Genomic DNA, 22,047 nt, shown 5'->3' on the forward strand with positions numbered 1-22,047 from the left:
ATTTATTTATTTTATGTTTATGAGTACACTGTGGCTGCTGGGAATTGAACTCAGGACCTGTGCTTGCTCCAGCCCCGCTCTCTCCTGTGTAATACACTGTAGCTGTCTGTAGACCCACCAGAAGAGGGCGTCAGATCTTGTCACAGATGGTTGTGAGCCACCATGTGGTTGCTGGGATCTGAACTCAGGACTTTTGGAAGAGCAGTCAGTGCTCTTACCCGCTGAGCCATCTCGCCAGCCCCATTTGCACCTTTTTAAAAAATTAATTTGTATGTATGAATATTTTGTCTGCATGTATATATTATGTGTGTATATATATATGCATCATGTGTGTGCCCACAGAAGCCAAAACTCTCCTTCATCATATATATGGTATCGTTGTGTGTGTGTGTGTGTGTGTGTATGGTGTCATATATGTATGTCAATATAAATACCATATTAGCCATCAAACAGAGCAAGGACTACTGTGCTCCACTAATACAGAACTTAAATTCATTGAGGGGTGGAGACTCAGAACGCCAAGAAGGATAAGGAGGCCAGAGGTTGATAGCAGTTAATTCTCCGAGTACTTGATGCCTACGTGTACACTTAAAGGCGGAGTAGACAAATGGTGGTGGGACACGCAGAAGGTAAGTCTTCCATCACAGATGTTTAATATGAACTGCCATCAGCTAGTACCCAGGGAAGCACTTGCCTGTTTACCCAAGCTCAGTCCCACCTATATAAAAAGCTGTGTGTGAGGGTTGAAGAGATGGCTCAGCAATTAGTGAGCATTGGTGGTTCTTTTAGAGGACCCAGGCTCAATTTCCATCACCCATACTGTCTGTAAGCCCAGTTCCATGAGCTCCAAATCTTTTGGCTTTTGTGGGCACACACATGATGCATACATACACACACACACACACACACACACACACACATGCAGACAAAATATTCATACATACAAATTAATTTTTTCAAACGGTGCAAATGATTGCACACACTTATAATTCCAGAGGTAGAGACACGAGGATCTCTAGCCTAACTGGTAAACTCAAAGTCAATGGAGACCTCTCACAAACCAAATGGACAGCAGTCCTGAGTATAACACCTGAGGTGGTCCTCTGCCCACAACATGCACATGTATACATACCAGTGCACACATGCATGCATCTACAAAGAAAGCTGCAGTGCAGATGCAATGTGAGGTTGTGGGGGGTACTAATGAGTGACAAAGGGATAACACACAATGTGGCAAAGCGAGAGTATTGGGTGAGATGACCCAATGGGAGGACACAATACTCATAGATAACAAGTATCAACACTGGGCAGAACTGAACGTGAAAACTAGAACAAAAAACCCTAAGATTAGAAGTCTGTTTTATCAAACAATCTGTAATGACTACTTTTACTAGTGTGGTAAATAAAGAGTGGATAGTAAGATGTATACCTAGGACTCCAGTTTCTTTTTTTCTTTCTTTTTTGGTCTTAAGGCATGTTATTGTAGGGGAGAAAGAGAGAGAGAGAGAGAGAGAGAGAGAGAGAGAGCACCATGGCCACATGGAGAGGAGAAAGGAGGGAGAGAGAGACAAGGACCTAAGAGGTTGAGAGTGGACTCCAGTTTCTTAAAGAGAAAACCAGTTACCTATAACTGTGGCTCTTGACAGAAAAACTCTAAAAAAATAATGCCCCCTCCTTAAATAATGCAATTAAAATCTTTCCACTGTAAAAAGTGGCTGTGTTATTTAAAAAAAAAAAAATTTTTTTTTAGTTATTTATTTTGTGTGTATGGGTGTTCTGCATGTGCACCAGAAGAGTGTATATTATTCTTAGGACTATAGTTATAGAAAGTTGTAAGCAGGTATGTAGGTGCTGGGAATTGAACTCAGGACATCTGTTAGAACAGCCAATGCTCTTATCTGCTGAGCCAGCTCCCTAACCCACTTCTGTATATAATCATAAAACAGTGAAGGTTTTTTTTTTTTTTTTGAGACAGGGTTTTTCTGTGTAGCCCTGGCTGTCCTGGAACTCACTCTGTAGACCAGGCTGGCCTTGAAATCAGAAATCCACCTGCCTCTGCCTTCCAAGTGCTGGGATTAAAGGTGTGCGCCACCAACGCCCGGCTAACAGTGAAGGTTTTAAATGACCAGGAGGACAGGTCTAATCAGACCCCTGGGGTTACCTGGTTGTTGACAACTACATGAACAGTGCCGTGGGTTGTGTAGGATGGCAAGTCGCTGAGATGGAAGGTCTCATACACAATGCCCTGGCCAGCAAAAGCAGCATCCCCGTGCAACAGGATGGACATCACCTGCAAAAGACCCCAAACGTAACACATCCTGACTGTTAAATCTGAAAATAAGTGGTTGAGATGAGTTTCTATTTGTTTTTTTCTGTTTGTGTTTGAGTGCATGATATGGGAAGAAGGGTGCACACCAACGTGCGTGTGTACAGCTCAGAAGACAACCTTATGGAGTTGGACTCTCTTTTTCCAAACTTATGTAGGTTTTGAGGATCAAGGAAGCTTTTACCCACTGAGCTATCCCGTGCAGTAACTCACAACTCACAAAGTAACAGGAGTTCAGAAGGCTCCCATCCTTTCTAGACCTTGACTTACGACCATATCCACATATGCCACCATTTGCCAGCACCTGCCCTGAATACAGAGAAAGCCAAACACCTACTCTGTCATCCCTTCTGCATTCTATAAGAATCTTCCTATACCCTACAAAACCTCCCATCCAAGAAGCAACTCCAGCCCCAGACACCCAGCTACTCCAGGAAATGGGTTTCTTCAGCTGTCATGTCTCTGACTGCTCTAATACACCAGCCTGGTCTGGTTACTTGGCCTGGTCACTGCCTGCCAATTTCCCTTCAAATCATCTTGGCAGTGAGTATAGCAGTGATTTTGGTGGTAAGAACTGTATCTGATTCCTTCTCAAACTTTCATCCAGCCTCAGCAACATGTACACCTCAGATAGTTCCTTGAGTGGCTAATGGAAGATTGTGATGGTTTGTATATGCTTGGCCCAGGGAGTGGCACTATTAGAAGTTGGTGTGGCTCTGTTGGAGTTGGTGTGTTACTGTGGGTGTGGGCTTTAAGATCCTCATCTAGCTGCCTGGAAGTCAGTCATCCACCAGCTGCCTTTAGATGAAGATGTAGAACTCTCAGCTCCTCCTATACCATGCTTGCCTCGATGTTGCCATATTCCTGGCTAGATGATAATGGACTGAACCTCTGAACCTCTAAGCCAGTGTCAACTAAATGTTGTCCTTATAAGAGTTGCCTTGGTCATGGTGCCTGTTCACAGCAGTAAACCCTAACTAAGACAACAATGATCTATTGCATCTATTAGTTGGCATCCTCTCCTTTCTCCTCAATTTATGATCATATGCTTACAATTTTCATCTTACTCTAGAGGTGCACATAAGAGATCCTTAATACCATCAGTTATTCTGATGCTCACATTATTTCAATGTGCCTTTCATGGTGCCGTATTTCCTGGCACCACAGGACGGCAGCCCCATAATGTGCATCTATTACCAGCCCCGATTCCTCCAGTAAAGGATGTGAACTTAGAACTCACAGCTCTTTGTTTACCAACACTAGTCTCTAAGAACAGAACTAATAAATATATAGGTGTGTATACCTATATTTATATTATTAATAAAATATTTATAAAAATAACACAGGTTATTTCTGTGTTTTGCATACCACACCTATCCACATCTGCGGCTACCTAGTGTTTACCTATTGGTTTACCATCTCTGGTAGGAACCATTCTTTGGCTATATAGCCCATGTTTCTCCCAATCCCTTATACTAGTCAGAGTTCTCCAAAAACACAGAACCAATAAGGCGAAGATGGGCATAGGATTGCTTAACTGATTTTAAGGAAGTAAGCTGGCATGTTTAAGCATGAGGCAGAGCAGGCTGCAGATACAGGGAAGAGTTGAGGATGAGTGAGACTGAAACTATTTAAGAGGCAGAATTACTTCTCCTTTAGGTACCCCAGTGTTTAAAAGACAGGGTTTCATGATCCAAGGCTAGTCTAAAACTTACTGTAGACAAGAATATCCTTGTGTGAATTTCCAGCTAACCAGGGGCTAACCAACTTCCTTGACTGAGATCCTAAAAAAAGACCAATAATGTTGAATACTTCTTGCAACCTTTCCCATTATTTTATTCCTTCAGGACACTTCTAACATGCTAAATAATGTCTGCCTGAGTGGCTTTTTTTTTTTTTAACACATTTTCAAGTGCATTAGTCACCCAAACCTATTTTACAATCTTATTTTATTGCCAGTACCAAATATCTGGGCCATCACATAACTTAGTGTTCTAAGTGGACATGAAGCTACATGTTAAGACAAGTAGCCTCACTGGAGGTGTCCTGATTCTACTTAAAAGACTTCCTGTGGCACCAGCCATCCCCTAAACTAGAACCTAGTAAGTCTCCTTGATGTGCATGACAATGATCATCATCAAGGAGAAACTGCGTTCAGCTCCAAACGGCCCTGCCACCTTCTTGTAAGCTGCTAAGCCTCCTGCTGTGATTTACAGTTTTTCTTTAACTTATATGTAGGTGTTTTACCTACCTGTGTATCACATCGTCAAGAGCAACATGGGCTCTTAATGGCTAAGCCATCTCTCTCCAGCCCTGATTTATAGTATTTTAAGTATCAAAACTAGGCATGGTGGCACACATATGTAATCCCAGCTCTCAGGATGGCTGAGGCAGAATCTCTTAGATGAGACCAGCCTGTTCTATACTGAGTCTCGTAGACCCTAATAAGATGACTGATTCTTCCTACCAAAACTGTTCCCTTCTCTAGGGCACTGTGAGAGGTTTGGCTTGCTGCCATGGTCCCAAACCTACTTAATTCATCTCCACAGAACATTCTTTTCTGCCCACCTCCCTAAATCATATTGTTTCTTCAATTAAATATTTAATTTTTTTTTTGCTTTTTAATTATGTGTGTGTGCATGTACATGAGTGCAGGGTGTGCTGAGGCCAGAAGGCATTAGATTCCCTGAAGCTGGAGCTGCAGGCAGGCATCGAGAAGTCTGACCTAAGTGTTGGGAACTGAGCTACAAGAGTATCAAGTATTCTTAACCTCAGAGTCATCTCTCCAGCCCTGAAATGTCTGACTGCCTTATTCCCCATCTAACTAGTCTACATTTGTGGCTGCTTGTTTGTTTGTTTATTATTTATTTATTTTTACGAGACAGGGTTTCTCTGTGTGTAGTCCTGGCTGTCCTGGAACTCACTCTGTAGACCAGGCTGGCCTTGAACTCAGAAATCTGCCTGCCTCTGCCTCCCAAGTGCTGGGATCAAAGGCGTGCACCACCACCGCCGGGCGTGGCTGCTTATTCTAAAGTGCTTCATGCTTCATTGTGTAGGTTCACTGACTTCCTGACATTTCCTTCCTTTTATTTACCTCTTTTCTTCCAACAGAATAAAGCTCCTTGAAAGAAGGTGAACAGTGTCTTTTTAATTTATCAATCAATGTACATCACCATGTACACTGATTTTTTCTTTTTTCATCTTTACAACACTATTAGTAAGAACTATACAACTTACTATAACAAACAGAAAATTCGCTACAACTAAGAATTACGTCCTAAAGTTAAATAATAGTAAGATTACAGTCAGATAAGGGTTTTTATATTTGAGCAAGCCAGCCAACCAATATGCAGCACTCAGAGGAAATGACAAGTCTCTCCTGCCATCTGTGCCCCACACCCTTTTCCTGCAGTCCCTTTTTCTGTCCACAACTAAAACTGGCTCCTACATCAATACTGTAAAGATATAAGGTAACACTTCCCCCAGACTTGGTGATTATTAGTGTAGGAAGGAAGTGTGACGACAGCTGTACTCACAGACCTCTTAGGAGCCTCACCTTTTTCCCTTCAGTGTCTCCACAGTAGAACTGTTCAGCTTTGGTCTTTCCCATCACTACAGGGTCAGCAGCCTCTAGGTGGGAAGGGTTAGCTACCAAGGACAGAGTGATGTTTCTGTCGGTCACACGGTTGATCCTGCGGTGATACATGCCCAGATGGTACTTCATGTCCCCGGAACCCTGATGATAAAAATGACAAGCGATGCTGGGCAGTGGGACACATCTTTAGTCCCAGTGCTTGGGAGGCAGAGACAGGTGGATCTTTGAGTTTGAGGCCAGCCTGGTCTATAGAGTGCCCCAGGACTGCCAGGGCTGAAAGAAAAAAATGTTTTAAAAAATCAAAAAGACAAGTGATGTTGGTTGGCGATGTTCATTCACACATGGGATTTGACTCCTAGAGCCTAACTGCAGGAGGATGGGGAGGCTCTCCTCAATATCATACCTCCCGGGATCAGATATAGAGTTACTTGGGCAGAAGGAATATTCTTGCCCCAGCAGGAGGAATATAGGCTCAGGGTAGAGGAGGTTGGCCAATTCCAATAAGGAAGGAAAACTATAAATGGTGTGTAAGAGCAGAGCTTCAGTTAAGACATTTTGAGAAACTTGTGGCTTCAGGGGTTCTCAAGCAGGCTGAGACAACCATAGTGGGCATTTTTTCATACAGAACCTCACCTCATCAGCTGCCTCCAGCTTTGAGTCAAACTGACAGAATATTTGCTCCAGTTCCTTCCTGATGACATTTGCAAGCACGTTCAGTCGTCCTCTGGGACACAGGGAACAGTGAGTAAGCTCCAGGGCAAAGCTGCTCCACCCTGCCTCTACCCAGGACCCATTCTTGGTTTGTATCCCAAGAATGGTTGTGATTCAAAGCTGATATGGACACCAACTCTCTGGCCATTGTACATGCTGAGCCACAGCCCACAGGCAAGAGAAAGGCAGAAAGTACAAAATTGCTAGCCCAGCTCCCAGCCTCTCCCAAATCTCAGAGAACAGCCATCGTTACAAGTGAGATAGCAGTAACGTCACTGGGGTTGGTTTACTTATGAGACACACTTTCATTATATAGCAAGAGCTAGTTTAGAACTTACTGTAGGTCAAGATGGACTTCAATTTTGTGATTTTCCTGCCCTAGCCTCTCAAGAACTGTGACTATAGGCATACACACACTACCATGTCCACCTGGATTTAATTTTAACAAAATTCCCTATAGGATGAAATACAAGTCTAAGCATATTTGGCTTTGAGACTGACTCTTCCTGAGTGGGAGTGTAAGGACCTTGGAAAGCAACTCATCTTAATACACTCGGCACTCTTAGATCTCTAGCTGCCACTGCATGAAGGAGCAGCAGGGCCTTGTGTGCCTTCCAGGTCCCGAGGGCCTAAAGTACCTGTGTGGCATCCCCATGATCACATAGTCCACTCCATTTGCACTTGACATGTCAATGATTGTCTTGAGGGCAGGGATCAGAACCTCACAGCCTTCCAGACCAAAACGCTTCTCAGAGGACCACTTTCGCTGCAGGAACTCCTCAAACCTGGATGGAGAACCAAGCAACTTGAAGAGTAGTGTCCATAGGGCCAGCCTCAGTGTAAGCATTCTCAAATGACAAGTGGGTACAATGGAGGCCAACTATAGCCATTTTGATGCATGGAGGACAGGCTACCTAAACCCCATAAATGGGCCTGGGAGCCCATGGCCCAAACCACACCTCTTTACCTGGTGGACCGTACAAGCCTGGCCAGCAGGGTCCGCTTCTCTTCATTGGTGAACTGCATGATTCCAGGAGTCTCAAACTTCTGCCGGATCCACTGGCATTGCTCCAAATCATTAATGAACATGAACTCCACACCAATGTGCTGGCAGTAGGCCATCTGTCCACATATATACAGGAACACTAGAGTCATTGGTAAAAATGAACTGCATTCCAGTGTGCCAGCAATAAGCCATTTACCTGTCCACCACCCTCCATACCATAGGCAAGGGTATGTTTAACCCAGCCACACTGTATGAAGATACCACTGCCCTTTTATTCAGGCCAGGGAGAAGCAAACTTCCTTTTCCCACCAAGGTGCTGTGACAGAAGGCAGAAAACAAGTTGCAACCCTCCTGCCCTAGCTCTAGAATAAGCCACACTTAGCTTGAGGTCTACCAGAGCCACGTAACACTTTCTTAGGATCTGGTTATGGTACACTGAGAACCTGAGGATTAAGGGCCAGGCTAATGAACAAGTTCATTATTTTAATGGTAAGTAGCAAAGACCATGGCAGCTTTTGGACTGGATCCTTCTCCAAGAAAGGTAGGCTGTCTTTACAGCATGTTTACACCATCTATGAGGAGAAAAGCTAGTGAGCTCGGTGGCTGCTTAAAGACTTCGAACTTACTATGTAGACCAACTTGGCTTTGAACTTACAGAGATTCACCTACCTCTGCCTACCAAATACTTGGATTAAAGGTATTCACTACCACCACCACCACCACAAAAATAATAATGGCAGCATGTGACATCATGCCTGGGTAAAAGCAAAGGTCTTGAATAGACCCAACAAGTCTACTTGAATCACACCTGTGAAAGGAGGTACCTGTCAGTTCTGCAAAGGTGGAGACCAGCAACAGAGCTGGCCCTTAGGGAAAGAAAGTTAAGAAGAGAGGAGAGACAGCCTATAAAACTAGAGGGATCGTGTAAATTCCCTCAGGGATGCCTAACTCCAGTATCCTTGCACAGACTCAGGGTCCTTGCTGAGCCTTTACCACCTACCTGCTATCTTGGAGGCCCAGACCACAGGTGTGAAAGCAAGCCAGGAGCAGCGCTGAGCTAGCAACGTCACCGACCTACAACCCAAGCTGTCTTCAGAGAGCCAGAAGCCGAACACAAGCCCAGGGACTCCAGCTGGTTTACACAAATGAGCCCACCTGGCATTGGTAGTTTTAGGCTTGTTGAATTTATGGTCAGGTGCCTGTTCTTTGAACAGTGGGATAGATAAAGCAGGCTTTGCCTAAACTTCTGTTCACAATATACTATAGCTTTTGTAGCCAAAAGAAAAATCATATTGCTGGGGAGACTTCTGAAATTAAAAGTGTTTTAATCAAGCTACATGACATTTCTTTTTCCTTTTGTTTTTTTGAGACAGAGTCTCACTATGTAGGCTTTGCTATTAGACCAGGCTGGCCTCAAACTGAGAGATCTTTCTGGCTCTGCCTCCCAAGAACTGGTGACTTATCATTTCAGATGATAAGTCTTAGAACTTTAAAACTAGATTAAGCTATCCATAACTTCACAGCTCTCACCAATCTATTGTCATGTCTTAGGTTGTGCTTCTGTTTAATTCAGCCCCAGAGAAGCTACTAATACCAAGTGCCACAGAGGCCCTCTTCCTAGCATGCAACACCCAGCTCATCTGCCTCTCCCTGTCCTGTGTGGCCTGCTGATGGGGTAGTGCTGAGGACAGAAGACTCCCCTGGTCACTGCTGAGCTGATCCCTGCACAGCTGTCTGCTGCCCGGGACATCCTTTATGCCCTGTAAGTCCACTAGGCAGAACTTCCATTACTCAATAACTAAAAGCTCAGAGGAAACTGCTGAGTTGAAGACTCCAAACAGCATTCTCCTTAGCTTGCAGCATTACTTCAGCCATTAATTCAGAGATGCAGTTGGAGATCTGGGCAGTAGATAATGTGTTTGTCCCCTCTATTCTTGCTTGGCTCAGTTCTCAGGAGAACTCAATTTGTTTGGGTAAGTTATGTGAGTTTTAGGAGTTCTTAGCTTCCTGCTCTAATGCAACTAGTTTAAGGGGGTTGAGATGTGATACTTCGAATTTTTTTCAAGAGCTACCAGATGTGACAGAGAGAAAAGGGGAGGTAGCCCTTGAGTACGCTCCGAGCTGCTCACCCCTTCACACCAGTATCAAGACTGTTCAGGACTCAGAATTTTATGGGAAATAAACAAGAGACATGAGCCACTCTTCATTCCCACAGAGGTGGAAATAGAGGTGCTAAAGGACCTGGAAAAGAAGGGGATGGGAATAGATCCTTTGGTTTGTATGAGGTGGTATGTGCACATCTCACCAAGACTTCTAGAGAGTGACACAGGTTCTTGGTATAAATGGCTTTCATCTTATTGCTGTCCTGACAGCACTAGAATAAGAAAGATGAAGGCTGGGATATAAAGAAAAGCCAAGTCACTTGGGACATGGCTTCTTATGGGAGAACTGGCTTATAAGAGTTATTATCTATGTGATTTGGATGAGAGAACTTCCATGTCACCAGAGCCAGCAGAAATACACAAGACCCAGGAAGTCTAAGCCATAACTGGTGTCCATAGAGCAATCCCAACTCAAACTAAGGAATGCACATAAACCTCTCATTATCATACTGGTGGTAATGCTTAACTTACATGTGATGTGTGCATGTGTTAAGTTGTGAAACAATTAAACAGAGCTTAGTAAATACATCTTCAGTAAGCTCAATTTTCCAAGTAGCAATAGATGAGATAAAATTTCCTATTTTATTTGAGCCAATATGTTAAACACATCATTTCAACAGTTAAAAGTTATTCAGGCGCCGAGTGGTGGTGGCGCACGCCTTTAATCCCAGCACTTAGGAGGCAAAAGCAGGAGGATTTCTGAGTTCGAGGCCAGCCTGGTCTACAGAGTGAGTTCCAGGACAGCTGGGGCTGCACAGAGAAACCCTGTCTCAAAAAAACAAAAGTTATTCAGACATTTTGCCCATTTCGAGCTCTGTAGGCCAGACTGGCCTCAAATTCAGAGTTCTGCCTGCCTCTGCCTCCTGAGCACTAGAATTAAAGGTGTGCTCCATCACCATCCAGCTCCACATGCTCAATAGTGAATAGGTGGTTCCCAAGCTGAAGAAGGCAGGCTTAGACAGCATAATCAGTGTGGTGACAGTAACACACAGGTGAGACCCAAAGTTAATTCACATTGGATTGACCCTTAACACGTCCTCAAGTTCACCACTCCTTTTTTTTTTTTTTAATTTATTTATTTATTATATGTAAGTACACTGTAGCTGTCTTCAGACCCACCAGATCTCATTACGGATGGTTGTGAGCCATCATGTGGTTGCTGGGATTTGAACACATGACCTTCTGAAGAGCAGTCGGCGCTTCACCACTCCTTAACTGTTCTTCCTGATACTGACGCAGTTTCTACTTCTTGCTCCCCTGTGAAGAGCCCATAGATGAGGAAGCAAGGCAGCTCCTAGCTGAGATGCTTTGGATGGACACAAAGTGTCCCATCCGACCTTCAAATATTTTCTATCACTTGTGCTAAGTGTAGACCCAGAACATGCAAAAGATGAGCTCACTGGACCAAACATTAATCACTGGGGGATGGAAAGGCTCTGACTTAGGTGGCCCAGGCTGACACTAACGTCCAACCAGGGAAAGAGCCCTTCAGAGATCTCTGACTGTGACTAATTTCAATCTGAATATCATAAGCAGCAACATTTAATAATGGACCAAGGCCTCTCAGCAAATCCACCTCTTTCTGAAACAGGAACCATAGTTATCCTTATATATAGAACAGAGGCAATAACTTATCCAAGAGAGATGGGCAACACACAAGCAGCCTGACACAAGGGCCAGGCTCTCAGCTGCTGCTTGTAGTGTATATAAACGGGTCCCCTACAAACTAATAAAAGTTCAGAAAGGAAGAAAAAGTAAGTCAGAGGAGTGGGAGAAACGAAAGGGAGGGGACGAGCAGCAGTAGCCACACTGTGTAGTGCAATCAGGGGCTCCAGGCCTGTACAAAGGTACAGAAAAATTTCCAGGGTGACAACTTGCACCTGAAATAAATTCTAGAGGGATCCAAAAACAGTTTTTAAAAAAAATTTTAAATAAAAATGTAGGTTTCTAGCTCTAAATCAGGAAAAGAAGGTTATCTTTCAGTTTCTTAAAAACATAGGACCAAAGCCAAACAAATAGCCAGGTCTGCCATGTTGGATTTTCCAAGGTCTGTTCTTACCTCCAGCCGACGGATGATCTCCCGAAGAGGAAGTGCTGGCTCCTGTCCCCCGATGAAAGTGGTGGTAGGTAAGTGGAACACCTTGTCAAGGTCAGACTCGTGTAAGCCATAGAACCCTACAGATGATGAAGGACAAGGCATACCCATGCAGGGGTCACAATTTATAGGAAGGGCAGAGAAGGGATGCCCCAAGGAGCAAAAAAAAAAGGAAAGAAAGAAAAAAGAAAGAAAGAAGAAATATCACATACCCCTGATGTATATGAAAACAACCAATATTTACCATGAGAACCAGAAACCTTAACAATAACTACACACTAAGATTATTACTAGGTAAACCAGAATAAAGCTATTATGCGCATATTAGTCTAGTATTTGGCAACTATTTACAATTTAGAGTTAAATTTATTTGAAGGTTCAAAGAGAAAAGCCAATTTGGGGAGGTGGAAAGAGTCAAAAGAAATCAATCAAAAAGTAAATAAAAAGTTAAGAGAATTATAGTAGAAAATGGGAACTGATAGAGAACAGCAGACCATATACATGAGTCATTTAACAGTAATGTGAGTACATATTACATAGTGAGTGACAAAGCTGGGGTCTCTGATGTGAGGGAGAAATAGTCACTAGGAACCAAGCTGCTGGTGGGAGACTGTTCTTCAGGATACAACTAGGGTAGCAGAGAAAAGGGAAATAGCCTTTAGCCTTGGACTAAGGGCAAGCATTTCTGTGGGATACCCAAATTGCTTGATATTCTAGGGTATTATTCTACAGTACTAGTCAATTACAGATCTAACCCTCTCTTTCCCTATCCACTCTCCCTCAAGTAGTCACTACAGGGGTGATGCCTCTTCATCTGAAAGCTGTTTCAAACTGTCTCTTTCCTTCAGCATCATGCTTGTTTCATCTTGAAATCAGTAAAAGAGCAAACTATCAAATGGCACCATTAGTTTGTTTCCAGTTTGGCACTTACTCTGAAATAACACATCAATTCAAGAAGGGCAAAGAGCACAGTGTAAGTCACTAGCACTCGAATACCAAGTGCTGCCAGCACTTTCTCAGGCTCCAAAAATGAAAGCTGAACCAGCAGACAACATGCAGAGCCTGACATCTGATGGCCTGAGATAAAAAACAGTCTCAATGTTTCTACCTGAGTTAAGTGTCACTAAGGGCAGCTGTGAGACCCATGAATGAGGGAACCAGAATAATGAAAGAAGCCTGCAAATACAAGGGTGGACACAAATCTCTAGGGTGACTTTTTTGTTTTGTTCCCTGACAGCTGTTTTTTAGCTCTGAATTTGCCTTGCTATGTAGACCAGCATGGCTTTGAACTTTAGGTAAGCTTTTTGCCTCTGTAGTAGAATTACAGGAGTGTACTAACATATCTGGTTGTCAGGGGATTTATAAGAACTCCTTGTCAGTCTTCAACATCAGTGGCCCAGGCATCTCCTCATGATTCTCATTCAAGCTAGGTTGGGAAATTACATTCTCTCTCTCTTTTTTTGAGACAGAGTCTTTGTACATAGCTCTAGCTTTCCTCAAAAACAGAGATAAGCCTACTTCTGCCTCCTGAATGACGAATTAAAGACATGCACCACCATGCCTGGCTGGGGTATTACATCCTTAAGTCTTAAAAAAGCAAGGTATATTTTTTCCAAGCCCCTTTAATTTCATTAAAGCAAAAGGGAAAAAACCAAACCAAACCAAACCAAAGAAACGCAACCTAACGCAAGCGCCTTCCCCAATCCCAAGCCTGAAGGAAGTCAGTGGTGAAAGTGGTTTACTTAGGCCCACTCACTTGTTTCCTATTAGTGTATCATCAATAAAGGACAAGCAGTTATGGGCATCTGGGAAGAACAAAGCTCTTGCCTCTTATAACCGAGCTAGTAAGCAACAGCCCCATGGTATTTATGGAGAAAATCTAAAATATTTTTAGTAGCTGTGCTTCTTAAAACAGGCTCATATTATACAGACTAAGCGAGCTTTGATCCAGGAGCAGCCTCCTCAATGCTTTGATTACAGGTATGCACCACTATGCTTGGTTTAATAAAATTATTTTTGAGAAATTTCTTAGGTTTACAAAACTCAGCCCAGGCCAGGCATGGTTATTGTAATCCCAACATTTTGGAGGTGAAAGCAAGAGGATTGGAACTCAGTGTTGGTTTCAGGAAGACTGTATCTCAAACAAACCAGCAACCACCAGCAAGTAAAACAAGATAAAATACCAGAAATCTCCGGAGCAGTAGAAGATCAGTGGACCAGAGTGTTAAAACAGTACACTATTCAGTACAGAAGATATTCAGGTTATGACGGATGTTGGATGTTAAGCAGTCACGTATTCACATGCAGATGAGAACTGTGTTGCTACATAGTCAGCAAGAAGGGGGCGTGCATTTTCTGGTGCTCCTTTAGGTATAACACTCGGCTGTAATTCACAGCTCTTGGGTCTCACTGATCAGCATCAGAAGTCTTGGACCTATTTCCACATCTTCAGTCATTTGAGAAATGAAACTCACACACATGATTTGGGGAGGTAGAAAAAAAAATCACTTTTATTTCTTTTTCTTTATTAATTCTAACTAAAAACTTTAGACTTTGTTTAAAAAAAAAAAAAGGTACAAGAGCCCCATTGAAGGGGTGACGGAAGGCAAAGATAGCCAGGGAAGTCCTGGGTTCTCTTCTACTCCCACATCCCAGACAGGGAGTAGAGTATGAGCAGCAGAGAAATCTCGGGAAGTACAGACAACAAAGCCCCACAAATACCGTTCTAATGTGAAGATCAGGAGGGGGCAGCTTCACAAGACCAGAAAACTTGAGACAATTCCTGCTGCATGCTGTCCCACCGTCTCTCACTAACTGGTTACAAGCCTGAGCATCCACGTCGAGGCTTTAGGGAAGACCCAAGAGTGAGTCTAAAACTGCCGCCTTGCCAAGGATAAAACAGAAGAAATATCCAGAAAAGGCCTGTTATGGCAAACCTAGATAAGATTCCAAAATTCACAATACCAAAATGTCTTTGTTTCTATAAAAAAATTTCAAAACACACAACAGAGCTGGTGAGATGGCTCCATGGGTGAAAGGTGCTTGCCACCAAGCCAGATGAACGGGTTAATCCCTGGTCCCATGCAGCAGGAAAAGAGAATGGATGCCTTCAAGTTGTCTTCCGATGGCCACAGCCCCCCTACACACTAACAGAGCTGGGCAACCGGCATGGCAGTGGATTCCAGAACTTGGGAGGTGAGAAGGAAAAGGAACAAGGGATTAAGGTCAGCCTGGGGTCCACAAGGAATTTAAAGTCAGCCTGGGCTACATGAAAAAGCCGAAAAAATACAAATAGCAATCATCATTATCACCCTATTGTATAAAAATAAGAAATGGAACCTTTAAAAGGTAGGCATAAAATCCCTAGCATAACAAGAAATAAAAGGAAAGAAATGAAATGAAGCAGAAATATTTTGGCAGAAGTAGTTGTGCATGCTTTTAATTCTACATTTGGAGGCAAAGAGGAGGATCTCTGTGAGTATGACACAAGCCTGGTCCACGTGACAAGATCCTGTCTCAAACAAAACAAAACAAAACAAAACCCAAAAGCAAAACCAAAGCAAGAATATTTCAGAATGAGTGAGAAGCAACAGCCAACAATCATCCCAGATCCAGATGTTAGAATTATCTAAGAATCAAATAAAACTATCACAAAACCATTTCAATGAGTAATTATAGTGACAAAAAAAGCTGGCTTACAAATTGAAATTCCTAGCAAGCTAAAAACATATAAAATCATATTAAAACAGGGGCCAGTGAGATGGCTCAATAGGTAAAGGTGCCTGCCACCAAAACCTTATGACCAGAGACTACTCCCCAGATGGCAGGAGAGGACCAACTCCTGCTCCTGACCTCCACAGATATACTTGTACTATAGCACGTATACCCACACATGTACACATACACAGGAAATTAGTAAATGCATTTTTAAAAAAGGAAATAAATTCACTAGACAGGCTCAATGTAACAGGCAAAGAGACTTAGTGGATCTGAAGATGGAAAAACAGACACCTACCTACTGGATGAAAGCTAACATTAAAAAGCACCGAGGACATGTGATAATGGAATTAAAGATTTTCCATTTATGTGGGGACAAATTTCTGAAAGAGAGTACCTGAAAGGGTACTTAGAAAACAGCTGAAAACTTCCTTAAATACATCAAAAGAGTTAAACTCTCAGATTCAGAAAGCTGATTGAATCCATAGGATAAGGCACAGATGTCAAAATGTGTAACTTGAGAAAATTTAAAAACAAAGGCGAGTCTCCACTTACACAGAAAAATGAGACAAAACAAAACAAAAGGAGATTTAGAGATTTTCTCATCACAAATCCTAGAAGGTAGAAAACAGTGGCATGTGCTCCATAGCTGAGAGAAATCATCTGTCTACTTAGAATCTACAAGTGGGAAGTAAGAAATTCTCAGGTAAGAAAAACAAAACAGCCGGGCGGTGGTGGCGCACACCTTTAATCCCAGCACTTGGGAGGCAGAGGCGGGCAGATTTCTGAGTTCGAGGCCAGCCTGGTCTACAGAGTGAGTTCCAGGACAGCCAGGGCTATACAGAGAAACCCTGTCTCCAAAAAAAAACAAACCCAAACCCAAACCCAAAACCAATGTATCCACCCCACCCCCACCCCTAAGATAATCAGCTAAGAGCACAAAGGATGGCCCTAAAAGAATGGGCAAAGGAAATTAATTCTTCAGACAGAAGGAAACAAGGAAAAGCAGCAATCTTACAACGCAGGGGTAAATCTAACAGACACTCCTGTTCATAGGTCTGCTGAATACTACTTGGTGTTGAGGCAAATGTCTTCAGCACTGTCTGCTGTGGCTCCATGTCAAATGTATGTAGGAAAATATTTGAGACAGACACACTATAAATGGAGATAAAAGGAGGTAAGTTTTCTCCTCCAGTTGACCTGAGGAATAATGACATAAGTAGACTGGTAAGTTATGTCCACACAGTATAATACACGGAGCAACTAAAAGAGCTATACGATAGATACATTCATAAAGATGGGGGTTTAAAATAACAGTTTAAAAATCCAGTGCTGGTTCAGTGGGTAAAGGCATTTGCCACACAAGACTGACAACCTGGGTTTAACTCTTGGAACGCATGTAAAGGTGGAAGGGTAGAACTCAATCCATAAGTTGTCCTCAGATCTCCACATCCATACAATGGCTTGTACATGCCCCTTTCCTGCCCCTCATAACACATTTTTCTAAAAATCCATAGTTGAACAGAAGGTAAAAGCCAACATTCTTTTAACTGTTTTGCAAGAATAAAGATATTCTATAGTGATACTTATAACCCTCCTTTGGCCTATACAAAATAAATTGGAATTTCCCCAGGAGTTTCTTCCTGGGCAAAGGGAAAGGCTGAAGCCTAGTGCCAGAGCAGTCACTTGTCTTCTGGACAGATTCCAAACAGCTCTGAGAGCTGTCAGAGAGCAGCCCTGAGATGCTGACGGCTGGAGCACAGCTTGGCCAGGCTTCTGGGCTATGCATACCTCTTGCCCGCCTACTTACACCTAAGACTTTGTTAGGATCCCAGAGATGGTCTCAGGAGTGTCACTTTACTCCTCTTCCCAATGTGACCACATTAAATAAATCTTCTTTTTCTGTTTTTCACCATTGCTTTCTTTCGTTAATTGGCCTTTTTGAGGATGAGTAGCTAAACCTAACTTGTTATGGCTTCCAGAGCCCTGGCTGGCACTAACAACTCCATTACAAAATGTGAAATATAAAAAACAGGAAAGAATAAAATAGTACACTTGTAACTTATACTCTTTTTTTTTTTTTTTCTGAGACAGGGTTTCTCTGTGTAGCCCTGGCTGTCCTGGAACTCACTCTGTAGTCCAGGCTGGACTCAGAAATCCACCTGCCTCTGCTTCCTAAGTGCTGGGATTAAAGGCATGTGCCAACCACTACCCAGCCACTTACATTCTTAATATATCAGTAACCACACTAAATATAAATAACATTAAATAAAAAGAATTGGCAGAGTAGATTTTTAAAAACTAACAAAACAAAATCTCCACAGAAAAACTAGGACCTAAGCACATGATTGTTTATAAGAAACTTACTTATAATACTGTGACATGAATAGATGGAAAATATTAGAAAAATATATTATATAACATCAATCTACTACAAAGTAAGGAATATAGTATCAGAAAAAGTAGACTTCAAAGTAAAACACTACTAGAAGTACAAAAAGATACATTATGACAAAAGAGTCGAGATGCATACAGAGAAGACAGCAATTCTAAATGTACAAGCAGCAGATTTTATATAAATTTAACATATTAAAAGCTTGTATTCCCAACACTGAGGACAAGCCAGGAGGATTGCTACAAGTTTAGAGGCTAGCCTAGGTTACACAGTAAGTTCAAAGCCAACTGGGCTACACAGTGAGACCATGTCTCAAGGGGAAAAAAAAAAGCTACAAACTATCTGAATCAAAATTAATAAGAAACTCAGAGAAGAAATTGATAAATCTAGCCAGGCAGTGGTGGTGCACGCCTTTAATCCCAGCACTAACAAAATATGTACAAGTACTGATATAACACAATCCAATTAGAAACCAGTAACACTTAGATACTAAACGATACACACTTCTAAATAAACCAAAGGCATTCAAAATAAAACAAGATACCAGTATGGGGTAGGGAAAGGCACTGAATTTGTCAAAGCTTTCGGGAAATCTAAAGGAATACTACAATAGAAACTTAAAGTAGGAAAAAAATATATATCAGAAAACAAACAAAAAGGCTTTAATCAATAATCCTAGCCTCAGAACTAAAAGGGAAAAACAAACAAAACCCACCAGACATAAAAACTAAAAGAGCAGAAATCAATGTGGTTGAAGAACACAAACCAGTGAGAACCCAGGGAAACAAAGGACTGCTGCTCTAAGACCTGGACATAGACACACCCTTTGTAAACAACAGCAACAAGACTTACAGGCTGTGAAGGAATCATGGTGTCAATAAAGTCCCTCAAGACATCAAAGAGATCAAAAGAGAATATCATAAACTCTCTAGGTATTTTACAACTTAAAAGAAATGAACCATGGAGGAACACATCTCAATTTCCCTGTAAGTTTAACTTAATTCCTAACAAAATAAGGCTTCAAAAAGACAGAAACACTTATTCTAAAAGACTCTAAAACTATTGCAATAGTGGTAAAAATAAAGCTTAATAGTCACAATACTCTAAATGTGAAATTGGTGGGAGGATATCAACAACTAAAAACAAAAAAGAAATCTGAAAATCCAAAGTAGATCCACATAGATAAGACCCAATGATTTTTTTTTGAAAAATTTATTATGTGTAGTTATCTGTATATGTGGGACATACATGTTCTAAGGCATGCATGTGGAGGTCAAAGGCTCTCTCCTTCCACCATGTGAGTCCCAAGAATGAATGGGTTTGTCAGGCTTGGCTGCAAGTGCCTTAACTCACAAGTCAGATTCTACTTATTTTTGAGAAAAGTGCAAAAATCTTACTCAAGGAGAGACTTTTCAGTTAACAATGCCAAAACAATTAGAGACTATAGGCAAAGTAAGTATTTAAATAAATCTCAATTTAGACATTGATCTTATATATAAACACATACAAAATGGATTCTAGACTTAAAATTATAAGACATTTATAGCTCAGGCTGGCCTCAAACTTAAAGCAACACTCCTGCCTTGCTTCCCAAATGGTAGAATTATAGGTGCAGCCCACTGAGCCAATCAAAATATATAAGGAGAGATCTCTGAGATCTAAGGTTAAGGGAAAAGTTAAAATTGACAACAAAAGCACAACAGGATGAAAAGTTTAATAAAGTGTACACCACAAAAATGAAACCTTTTTGCTCAGTAGAAGTCTTCACCATGTGAATCCTTTAAAACAACTGCATTTCTATACCATGTGATACTATTCATCACGAAAACACTAACAACCTAGGGCTATCTCTACATAACCAACTTCAAAATGTTAATATTGAAGTTCCATTTTTATAGCACTCGTAAAACGACAACATTACAAAAATGAGAAGACGAACAGTTCCCAGGGGCTAAACTTTGTGGCAGGGTGAAGCGTGACCCTGGTGTGATGTGTGCTGCGGTCATGACAATACCTGGGGGGGATAACTACTAAAGGTTACGAAAGCCATTAATTCTTACAGCTACACGAGTCTTCATTTGTCTCAAAATGCAGTTTAATATTTCATAGGTATTATGAACAAGACAAAGGAAAAGAAAAATGTCTTAAGAGAAGCCTGAAGAGAAAGAAACTGGCCAAATGAAACTGAGGGATAGGAACAGAAGATAGCAGGCAGATGGCCCCAGCACCTCAACTCTGGATTCCCCAAGGGCATTTTCCCCAGAAGCAAGGGTCAAAAAGCACCCCCAGAAAGCTTTTACTAATACTCTGGTTGTCTTTTAGTAAGAGAGCAGTTTAGAAACCTTGTTCAAAATGCCCTGGAAGCAGAATCTGAAGGAATCCAGAGTCTAGCAAAACGCATAAACAACACAGAGAGGACAAGCCACCATGCAGAGCTAATGTGGCCTCAGACTCCCCATTGGCTCCTGCAGGAGCTAAGGGTGAATAATGCTGCAGATGGAAGTTTATAGCACAGCGATAGTGAAGCATGGATAAGATGAAATGTTCTTCAGAACACAAAATGAGCAGAAACGAGCCTATACCAGGTCAGTTCTACTTGTTGGTTAATTACTAAGTGAAAGGAAAAATATTTTAAAACAATTAAAAAATTATAAAACACTGATAGATGTGTCAACTTTCCCAAAATCACATGCTAGGAAAAGTTGGCCATACTAATCAAATGAAGTCCTCAACTCCTGAAAGGTCAAAGGCTCATTATTTTCATACCTCCTACTGTTAGCATTCGAAGTCGTTCCTTGAAAACTGCAAGATCTGAGAGGCAGAGTGGGGTAGCATGGGTGAGCGCATAAGGAAAAAGACAGGTGAGAGTTAGTTTAAAACCTCAACACCAAAATTCTATACCATCACCACAGAAATAGGCAACACAGACACTGTAACAACAACGGAGGGATGGAGGGACAGATGGAAGGACACACACACACACACACACACACACACACACAAGGATATAAGGATGGGTTTTGTGATCAAGGGTTCAATCACTGTGACCTGTTTTGGTAAATGTGGGACTTTTTCCTAGAAGAGCTGGATAAGGTAAACCAAAGGACAGGAAGGCCACTCCCCCGACACTGGAAAGCCACCAGGCAGCACCATTTGCTCTAACCTAACTTCAAGAAGCCACTGACATTTATTCGTTTTTAGACCACTATGTGGTAAAAGACAGAGGAAAGGAAAGTGAAAAGACCTGATGTGTGAAGTAGCCACTTTTCAGAACTGGATTCAGGGAGCAGTCGACTGTAAGGAGTTAGAGGACCTCTAGTCTTCCTGCAAAAGATGGCAGAACTGGAACAGAAGAATTCAACACCCAATGACACCTTACACTGCCTTCTACCTGTGAGCTTTCAGGCATTTCTACCTCAACTTTACTGGCCACTAGTGAAGCTCAAATTATTTACCATATATAAAAAACTCTTCACCCAGAACTGTGGTCAGGATATGCACAGGAAGGGCAGTCAGGCACTTTCCCTAAGCAGAGGTTCAAACTAACAACAGATCCCAGTGAGCAGGAAGTCTCATTAAGATGCCGGCACCTTGTAAACACCAGGCAAAGTCCTGCCTTCTCCTAGGGGCAAGCATCTAAACCTGAGCACCCAAGTTCTGCACAAAAGCAGCAATGCAATGCTTAAGGCGAGAATGACGAATTTACATTTAGAATCAAGACAGACCAGGTCAACAACCTGATCCTGCAAAGATCAGACACAGGGGAGCTTCAAAGGGAACTGAAGCTGCTTATTCTTGTTAAAAAATCTGAATACCGTATGGGATAGTGCTTGCTATCTGGTTACTAGGTATGTAGATAACTTTTCTTTTTTTGTACTTTGAAAACAAAGACAAAGAACACAACCACAGAGTGAAAGAGAACTACTGTGTTGTTGTTATAGAAAGCACAACCTGCCAGGCATGGTGGCGCATGCCTTTAATCCCAGCACTTGGGAGGCAGAGGCAGAGGCAGTTCGAGGCCAGCCTGGTCTACAGAGTGA

General features: G+C 42.1%; 1 protein-coding gene across 7 annotated transcripts in view; it reads right to left on the minus strand.

Moving 5' to 3' along the window:
* Positions 1-22,047, minus strand: part of Ogdh (oxoglutarate dehydrogenase) — a 68,045-nt gene that overhangs the window by 12,981 nt on the left and 33,017 nt on the right. For 4 of the 7 annotated variants that reach the window (XM_031339644.1, XM_031339645.1, XM_031339646.1 and 1 more), the window contains 7 exons: positions 20,774-20,818; positions 11,860-11,975; positions 7,600-7,754; positions 7,271-7,417; positions 6,555-6,645; positions 5,883-6,062; positions 2,162-2,290 (listed from right to left, as the gene is read on the minus strand). In XM_031339644.1, the coding sequence (XP_031195504.1) occupies positions 2,162-2,290; positions 5,883-6,062; positions 6,555-6,645; positions 7,271-7,417; positions 7,600-7,754; positions 11,860-11,975; positions 20,774-20,818 (863 nt within the window). The remainder of the gene's footprint in view (positions 1-2,161; positions 2,291-5,882; positions 6,063-6,554; positions 6,646-7,270; positions 7,418-7,599; positions 7,755-11,859; positions 11,976-20,773; positions 20,819-22,047) is intronic. The other 3 variants (XM_031339647.1, XM_031339649.1, XM_031339648.1) reach the window with 1 other exon arrangement.

The sequence above is a fragment of the Mastomys coucha genome, unplaced genomic scaffold (genome assembly GCF_008632895.1).
Source record: "Mastomys coucha isolate ucsf_1 unplaced genomic scaffold, UCSF_Mcou_1 pScaffold22, whole genome shotgun sequence".
NCBI classification, from domain to species: domain Eukaryota; kingdom Metazoa; phylum Chordata; class Mammalia; order Rodentia; family Muridae; genus Mastomys; species Mastomys coucha.